Here is a 9,597-nt window from a genome sequence, read left to right as displayed (position 1 = left end):
AAAGACCTGTTCCAATCCTTGATTTTCCACCCATATACTGTAAAGTTGATCAAACTTACTCTAAGCCTTGATTTCCTGATATGTAGAATGAGTATGACCATTCCGGTCTCGCAGAGGCTTCTTGGTTATAGTGAAATAAGGTGACTCATGAAAAAGCTCAAGAATAGTTTAGGCTCTCAAAAAGTAGTCCCTTAAAATTAGTAAGTGCTCCATATTTGCATTAAAAAGTCTCAACGGTCCACAGCGCGGTCTGACACCAAGGCCGGTTCGACGCCCACAAAGGGAGGAACCAGCAGCGCCAGAAGAAAAAAGCTGGAAGAAACTTTCTGATTTCCGGTGGACTAGGACCATAGAGGGTCGCTCCACCATGTTCCTAGAGCGCCTGCGGTGGCGCGGCTGGCCGGCTGGGCCTTCACATCCGGTGACTCAGGGTTGGGACGCGAAGTGAGGCAGTGGGGCGGTGGCCGGCTGGGAACGGTGAGTGGCCGCAGGGGTGCAGCCGTGCGATTAGCAGTCTCACTGCGCAAGCCGGCGGTAGCGGGGCAGCGTGACCCCGGGTGTCGCAGTGGCTACCTTGGCCTCGCCCCGCCCCCCCGCGCCTCCGGAGGGCTGCGGCGCGGCACAGGAGAAGTAGCGGTTCGGGGGCTAAGGGAGGGCGGGAGCCTTAACGGGAGTCCAGCGGTTGGTGCCGGAGGCCGGCGGACCCGGGCCCTATGACTTTAGTCGCACTGCGCATTTCCGTGCCAAAAACGTTGAACAGATGTTTGGGTAGCAAGGGCTGTTTTGAGGGATTTACAAATGTTGACTGCTTTAAGCTCAAAACCCCTTCTGACGTAGCTGCTTTATGGTCATTCTAATTTTATGTGTGAGAAACAGGCACATTCTGATTACCTGTGTTCCCACAACTAGCGGCTCACCAGTCCGAGTGCTGAACTTGGCGTTGAAGTGTGGCTTCACATCAGTTCTGCCATTGAGCTTGTAGGCCCTGGGGTCTGGCTGCTAGGATGGAGATAGTCGCATAACGCTGCTGTGAGAATCAAGTAGGATAGCATTGTCTGCCATGCAAGCTGCCTATTAGTATGATTTCTTCATCTGTAGTGTTCTAGGGGGATAGATAGCAGTCTCTGAGTTTTCCCACCAGTCTGACTTCCATAGTACTAGTGTGTGTTTTTTAATGTATAATTATTCTTTCTGCAGTTTTTTTTAACACCATGAGCTTAACAAATGTCTCCTTGTGATGGGTATTCTATAAATATTTCTAAGGTTAAAGAATGAGTAGTGAAAGTGCTGTAATTTTGTTGTCTTTGAAGTTTGCTCTTCCTGATACTTAACCATAATTGCAGCAGATATAATTATTAAATATCCAGATAAATTCCTCAACACTATCAAGCCTGAAGTCTCAGGTATACAATTAGATGAAGGAACGTTAGAACACTGTCATTTGTGTTTTCAGTAATCTGCTGTGGAAATTTGTTTGCAGAGGCCAAGGGTAATTATTCCCATTTTTAAAGTCTATTTCCTGACATATGATGTGAAAATAGTTAGAATAATTTTATTACTTTTGCAGCCTAGATCCTCTTACATTTCCACTTATTTCAAGTTTGTGGCCATTATTTTAAGGAACCTTATATGTAAATAAATGAAATAAATTTCAATTTTTTTGAAATTTTGAATTTTTTGCAGCATTTGGATATTTTTTTATTTATTTTTATTTTTTAATATTATTTTTATTTAATTCTTGTTCAAGTACAGGTTTCTGTCTTATATTCTCAACCCTGCCCGCCCCCCGCCCCATGCTTCCCACCTCCCTCCCCTTTCCACCCCCACCCTTAATTATTGTCCATGTGTCCTTTATACTTGTTCATGTGAGTCCATTCCCTTTTCCCCTATGATTTTCTCCCCTCTCCCCTCTGGACCCTGTCAGCCTGTTCCATATTTGAGTGTCATTGGTCATATTTTGCTTGCTCGTTTGGTTTGTTTAGAATCCTGTTAACGGTGAGATCATATGATATTTGTCTTTCACCACCTGGCTTATTTCGCTCAGCATAATGCTTTCCAGTTCCATCCATGATGTTGAAAGGGTAGTAGTTCCTTCTTCCTTTCTGCTGCATAGAATTCCATTGTGTAAATGTACCATAGTTTTTTGATCCAGTCATTTACCGATGGGCATCTAGGCTGCTTCCAACTCTTGGCTATCGTAAATTGTGCTGCTATGAACATCGGGGTGCATAGGTTCTTTTGGATTGGTGTTTCAGGGTTCTTAGGATATACTCCTAAGAGTGGAATTGCTGGGTCAAAAGGCACGTTCATTTTTAGTTTTCTTAGAAAATTCCATACTGTTTTCCATAGTGGTTGTACCAGTCTGCAATCCCACCAACAGTGAACTAGGGTCCCCTTTTCCCCACAACCTCTCCAGCACTTGTTGTTTGTTTCTTTGTTTATGATAGCCAATCTGACTGGTGTTAAGTGGTATCTCATTGTGGTTTTAATTTGCATCTCTCTGATAGCTAGTGATATCGAGCATCTTTTCATGTGTCTCTGGATCCTCTGTATGTCCTCCTTGGAGAAATGTCTGTTCAAGTCCTCTGCCCATTTTTTAATCGGGTTGCTTGTCTTCTTTGAGTGGAGTCGAGTGAGTTCTTTGTATATTTTGGAGATTAAACCTTTGTCTGAGGTATCATTGGCAAATATGTTTTCCCAAACAGTTGCTTCTCTTTTTATCTTGATACTGTTTTCCTTAGCCATGCAGAAGCTTTTAATTTTGATGAGATCCCATTTGTTTATTCTTTCCTTTATATCCCTTGCTCTAGGGGACGTGTCAGTAAAAATATTGCTGCGTGGGCCCTGGCTGGTGTAGCTCACTGGATTGAGCACGGGCCTGCGAACCAGACTATATCGGTTCGATTCCCAGTCAGGGCACATGCTTGGGTTGCAGGCCAGTTTCCGGCAGGGGCCAGTTCTGTGTAGGGGATGCACGTGAAGCAACCATACATTGATGTTTCCTTCCTCTCTCCTTCCCTTCCCCTCTAAAGATAAATAAATGAAATATTTTTAAAAAATATTGCTGCGTGGAATATCTGAGATTTTCTTGCCAATGCTCTCCTCTAGGGCTTTAATGGTTTCACGGCTTATATTTAAGTCTTTTATCCACCTTGAATTTATTTTGGTGTATGGTGTAAGTTGGTGCTCAAGTTTCATTTTTTTGCATGTAGCTGTCCAGTTCTCCCAACACCATTTGTTGAAAAGGCTGTCTTTACTCCATTTTATGTTATTGCCCCCTTTGTCGAATATTAATTGACTGTAGAGAGTTGGGTTTATTTCTGGGCTCTCTGTTCTATTCCATTGGTCTATGTGCCTGTTTTTGTGCCAGTACCAGGCTGTTTTGATTACAGTGGCCTTGTAATACAGTTTGATATCAGGTATTGTGATCCCTCCTACTTTGTTTTTCTTTCTCAAAATTGCAGCTGCTATTCGGGGTCTCTTATGGTTCCATATAAATTTTTGAAGTGTTTGTTCTATGTCTGTGAAATATGCCATTTGGTACTTTAATAGGTATTGCATTGAATCTGTAAATTGCTTTGGGTAGTATGGACACTTTGATGATGTTAATTCTTCAATCCATGAACATGGTATATGTTTCCATTTATTTGTGTCTTCCTTGATTTCTGTCTTCAGTGTTGTGTAATTTTCTGCATACATGTCTTTAACCTCCTTGGTTAGGTTTATTCCCAGATATTTTATTTTTGTTTTTGATATATCGAATGGGATTTTTTTCTTGATTTCTGCTTCTGCTGCTTCATTGTTGGTATACAAAAATGCCTTTGATTTCTCGATATTGACTTTGTATCCCGCTGTTTTGCCAAATTCATTTATTAGTTCCAGCAGTTTTTTGGTAGAGGCTATAGGGTTTTCCATGTACACTATCATGTCATCTGCAAACAGTGCCAGTTTTGTTTCCTCCTTTCCGATTTGGATGCCTTTTACTTCCTTTTCTTGTCTGATCGCTGTGGCTAGAATTTCTAATACTATATTGAATAGAAGTGGTGAAAGTGGGCAACCTTGTCTTGTTCCTGATCTTAGTGGAAAAGCTTTTAGTTTTTGCCCATTGAGTATGATGTTGGCTGTAGGTCTTTCATATATGGCCTTTATTATGTTGAGGAATGCTCCCTCTATTCCCATTTTTCTGAGTTCCCTTATCATAAAACATTTGGATATTTTTTAAATTCCATTCCTATTTGTACATGAAACTTTCTCCTCATCCTCCTTTTCTTGTGCTCTTACCACCCTTTTTCCTACTCAAACTCTTTTTACTATCCTACAAAAGTTCTTTAAAATTTTTTTCTCTTTTAGAAAACATCTTGTTTCAAATTTTCAAAGAACTGTCCTCTTTGATCATTCAAATCTAGAAAAAATAATAATAAAGCAACTCTTCATGGATGTTTTTCTCACTCAGCATTTGTTGAATGAACTCACAGAAACTAGTCCTTATAAAGTAGTACCTACTTTCAAAAATTGTATGCTAAAAGTTAGAGCTAAGGTGTTAGTTATAGCTGTGCAAGTAGAATGGTTAAACAAATAAGGATAAATGAATATTTAATAAAGTAGTATGATTTGTCATTTTTTTTCTAATTTTGACTCCTTAATTAGTCACTAGTGAGTTGAAGTTTAACATGGGAGTAAATATTAAGACATATTCATTTGGTAATACCAAGTTTAAATTCTGGAGTTATTAGAATATTTTGTACTTTTCCCCAAAATTGTTTTTGTTTTTATATGTATTGAATACATTTTTAATTTAAAAATGAATGCAAATTTGATGGGTCTACAGAGGTATAAAGTTGACTTATTAACATTTGTAATTTGTTTTTATTTTTTCTTGTACACCCAGAAAATTTGAGCTATGTAGCTCTAGGAAGAGAAACCGTAGTTCAGAAGAAGAGAGTAGACTTTGTTAAGAGTACATTTGTCTCTTCACCATGCGGTTAGGAAAACGTAAGGAAAGTATTTCTTGGAGCTCAAGCCAAGGAAAGACTTCTGAGAACCAGCGCAAAATAGGCCGGCAAGGGCAGAAATGGAGAATGACTGTTCGGTTTGACTCAAGCTTGAGTAGACTACGAAGAAGCTTGGATGAGAAGCCCTATAAATGTACTGAATGTGAAAAAAGTTTCAGTCAGAGCTCAACTCTCTTTCAGCATCAGAAGATCCATACTGGAAAGAAATCCCATAAATGTGCTGATTGTGGGAAAAGTTTCTTTCAGAGTTCTAATCTCATTCAGCACCGTCGGATCCATACTGGGGAAAAGCCCTATAAATGTGATGAGTGTGGAGAAAGGTTTAAACAGAGCTCAAACCTCATTCAACACCAGAGAATTCATACTGGAGAAAAACCCTATCAGTGTGATGAATGTGGCCGATGTTTCAGCCAGAGTTCCCACCTTATTCAGCACCAGAGAACCCATACAGGGGAGAAGCCCTACCAGTGCAGTGAATGTGGCAAATGCTTCAGCCAGAGCTCTCATCTTAGGCAGCACATGAAGGTGCACAAAGAAAAGCCTGGCAAAACTCCAGGCAAAAATATTAGGTCAAAAACTCACTTAGTATTATCTTGGAAAACTGGTACAAGAAGGAAGTCAGTGACTGGTATTCGCTAAGTAAGAGACACTGTTTCAGCCTTGTTAAAGAGAAAAAAAAAATCTCTGTTTTAGGACTAGAGATCCTTTGTAATAGAGCACTTAAATACTGTATCCTTTCCTAGAATGGAAACACTAGGAGTTTGATGACATTGGGTGGAAAGAAATTACACGAGTCCTGTCCTCTCATTTCTTTTATGTAACCTGGAGTACAAAGAACTGAAAATATGTTTTGAGAGTCTATAAGACCCTTGACCTCACTCGAAAGTGCTTTCTGCGTAATTTTGACAAAAACAATCATGTTTTTATGACCTGTAAAAATGTAGAAATTTCAATGACTACTCAGTTTTAAGACTTTCTGTTGAAGGAGTAATTAAAAGGGAAAAGAAGTTAATCCCATTGGTTTTGAAGTTCCATAATAGATGAGGAGATTTGATGATTATAAAGTTTTGTAGTATATTAATCATCAGGTTATAAGTGTGATTTAATATTTACTATATTAAAATATATTCATGTTCACAGATTCTTAATTAACAAGGCCCATCACTCTATGTTAACTTTCTTTTGTTTCTTTCCTTCTTATAGACAGTTGTTAAAGGAATAGAATTTCCCTATTTTTCTCCACATTCTTAGTAGGAGATACACTAGAAGTCAAAGTGAAAACATAGATGACAAGTTTCTTATTCTTGCTAGCACTATTCTTTGAAATGGCTTTACACTGTGTTAGTTTTCTGAAGTTGGGATGGATTTATATTGATACATCCCTATGCCTTTTGACTTCCTTGGGCATTTTTGTGTGCTCTGACAAACTGAGGCAGCATTTTAGACCTCCAAGAATAAATAATTAAACCATATTTTACCAAAGCAATCTCAACTTGCTACTTTTAAAAAATCTGTAATTCACACACCTTCCTGCTTTCCTTTCCCTTTTGAAAACTTTAAGTATACCTAAACAAATGTTCGTCAACAGCAAAAGTTATTTAACGAAAATGTCAGTGCATTGTAGTTTAATGTGTAGATTTTGAAATCTGAGTTAAACTTTTCTGAGTTATATGAATTATTTACAGCACAGGTAGCAAAAACAAGGCCCATGGGCCAAATCCAGCCCTCCGCCTTGTTTCTACCCAGCAGCAGTGCCAAGCTCTCACTTAACTGTTAAGAAGTAATTACATTTATACAGTCCTAAAATTACATTTGGCCCTTTGAAGGCAACCTTGAGGCTGATGTGGCCCCTGGTGAAGATGAGTTTGACACCCCTGATTTACAGTCTAGCAAACATATTTCTCAGCTATCATCAGAACAGTGCTGTGTCAGACATTCTGATCAGCAGCCTTCAGCTCAGGTTTTAGTTCTATTGAATGCTAACATTCTTTTATTTTTTTTTTTGCATCTTTTATAATAATGTCAGTTGCTGGTGTACAAATGAGTTATTCATAAGAATAAATGGAATACTTTGCATACTGTACCATTTTCTGTTTATTTTTCTTCTGGGAAATTGTTTTAATCATTTAGGCAACATCTAAAATCACAGCTTTGGAAGAGTCACTTGTTTTAGCTGGTTTTAATTTTCACAGAGTTGAACTTTTCCTGCCTCCTGACCTTGTTCTTAGGGCAGGGTCGTAGAACTTGGCCTTGTTGGCAGCAGTTTCATCTGGTAGGATATCCATGAAGTGTTTTGTATAACTTAAATCCTGTTGTCTTTTATAGAAAACTTGATCTTGGACTGCTTAGCAAGTGTCCTATTAATCACAGCCAAGTCACTTTGAAGCAGTGACTATGAAGGTGTGGCTAGGGGGCCCTTTTGAGGATCTACGGTCAGTGATATTTGTAGCAGTTTTATGTCCGGGGTAACTTCTGACTGGGACTAATACCACCTTCTTAAATAAAATTAATTTTGCAATTTTGATGTCAGCCACAGGGTCCTGCTACAGAAAGACCTGTATATTGTTAGATTTTATAGTTTACATTTTTATCCTGAGTAGACTTTTTCTCTGTTCTCTATAAAAATGAAGCAAATACTTTCAGGTTTTGATGTATTCCCAGTTTGACGGTGCTGTGCATTTCTTTTTAGAGTCATAGAACTAGGAGCAAATAGGTCAGTACACTTGTAGCTTTTTGGTGGTATCAACATGTGGCACTGCAGCCTCACGCTCCTTTTAGGAGTGTAAGGGGGGAAAAACAATTACAGCTGCTCTAAATTAATGAGTGAATGGAAATGTTCCACTACTAGAAATTGAGTAATGGAAGAATGTGAGTCGTAAGCACTGCTGCTTTGAATATACTCTTGTGTGAAAATATACTGCCCCCTAGTGTCGTGCTGAATTTCCACCATAACTCAGGTTTACCAAGCTGAATTCCTTTATTCTGTCTCCTTATACAATCTCTGGATGTTTTATTGTGTGTGGCAGTTGGGGGGGGTGGGGGGCGGGGACCTCCAACGTCATTACACTGCTGAAATTTCTGTCCTACACCAATGAGTATGGTGGGTTGTTAAAAATCCTTGGCTTCCAGCCTGGCTGGGGTAGCTCAGTGGATTGAGCGTGGGCCTGTAAACCACATGATCGTGGTTTGATTCCCAGTTAGGGCACATGCCTGGGTTGCAGGCCAGTTCCCAGCAGGGGACTCACAAGAAGCAACCATACATTGATATTTCTCTCCTTCTCTCCCCTTCCCCTCTAAAGATAAATAAATAAAATCTTTTAAAAAATCCTTGGCTTCCATATTCTTTTATTCATTCAATCATCTAATACGTGTGGTAGGAATAAAACTGATCAAGACAGTTTAAAGGAATTTAGGTTAAGTGGGTAATTAAGAGGGATTGGAAAACTATGTAAATAAGTAAAGCAAACAGTACTGTGAGAGCTCATAGGAAGGCGCTCTGAACTGATTCTCAATTTCAGCATGCATTAGAATCATGTGGAGGGCTTCTTAAAATACTGATTTCTGGGCCCACTCCCAGAATTGCTAATTTACATCTGGGTTGTTTCTAACGATTTCCCAGGTGATGGTGATGGTGATGGAGATGGTGATAATGCTACTCTAACACACCCTTTGAGAACCACTGCTGTAACTCATCACTGAGAGAAGTGATGTGCTTATATGAAATTGTGTCCAAGATACTTACATAATACTATTTTTTGATGAGGGTAGGCAGGATTTAATGATAAAGACTGGGTCCTGGTTTCAACCTACTTGGGTTTACATCTTGCCTACCTAGCAACTGGGCAATTTGAATTTTTGTTCTTGAGTAAATTGGATAAGATACCTATGGTTGAGTTGTGGAGTGAATTAAATGACAATGCCGGTAGATAGGCTTAGCATAGAGTCTGGAACATGGTTTAGAATTTATTTACTAGCTTAGGTCATCAGAGGCAGAGAAGCTATTGAATCAAATCTGAAATTGTTATTAGCAAAAGTACTACCCATAAATTTAAAGGTGAGATTTTTGTCGGTTTGTATTTGCTGAGTCAGGATCTTTAGAGAGAAAGGGATACCTATAAAGGGCAAGAACCATCTAATAAGTCTCTAAAAGAAATGTAAGAATCTGGGTGAATTTTTTGACAGGTAATAGGAGTACCTCTTAAAAATAGAGGTACATAGCCACAAACAGTATTTATTAACCATGTTAGGGAGGTAATTTCATTTTGTTGAGGGAGTATCTGTTGAGCACTGCCATATGTATAGAAAAACTAGTAGAAAAGGTAAATTAGATTAAAAGTAACATTAAAGTGTTATGAGTACACAGTGTGATTGCCTTTCAAAGTGGAATAACTTACACCTGGTACAGAAAGAAGGACAGGATCTTTAAAGGGATAATATTTTACCTGGATTGCAGATTCTCTCCCTATTTGAAACGTACAGAAAACAACTGATTGATCTCACTCATTCACTCACTCACTTGCTCTTTCTCTCAAATCAATAAATGTATCCTCAAGTGAGGATTAAACATTATAAAATTTTTTAAGGG

At 38.9% G+C, this 9,597-nt stretch overlaps 1 protein-coding gene across 1 annotated transcript; it reads left to right on the top strand.

Annotated features, from left to right (window-relative positions):
• The first annotated feature begins 290 nt into the window (after positions 1-290).
• Positions 291-6,591, top strand: ZNF22 (zinc finger protein 22). The gene is made up of 2 exons (XM_037056715.1): positions 291-477; positions 4,889-6,591. The coding sequence occupies exon 2, from the start codon at positions 4,977-4,979 to the stop codon at positions 5,649-5,651; it is 675 nt and encodes a 224-aa protein (XP_036912610.1). The 5' UTR covers positions 291-477; positions 4,889-4,976; the 3' UTR covers positions 5,652-6,591.
• The last annotated feature ends 3,006 nt before the right edge of the window (positions 6,592-9,597 follow it).

This window comes from Sturnira hondurensis, unplaced genomic scaffold, assembly GCF_014824575.4.
Source record: "Sturnira hondurensis isolate 20B ecotype Veracruz unplaced genomic scaffold, ASM1482457v3 Scaffold0009125, whole genome shotgun sequence".
NCBI lineage: Eukaryota > Metazoa > Chordata > Mammalia > Chiroptera > Phyllostomidae > Sturnira > Sturnira hondurensis.
This window is presented reverse-complemented; position numbering and strand designations above follow the sequence as displayed.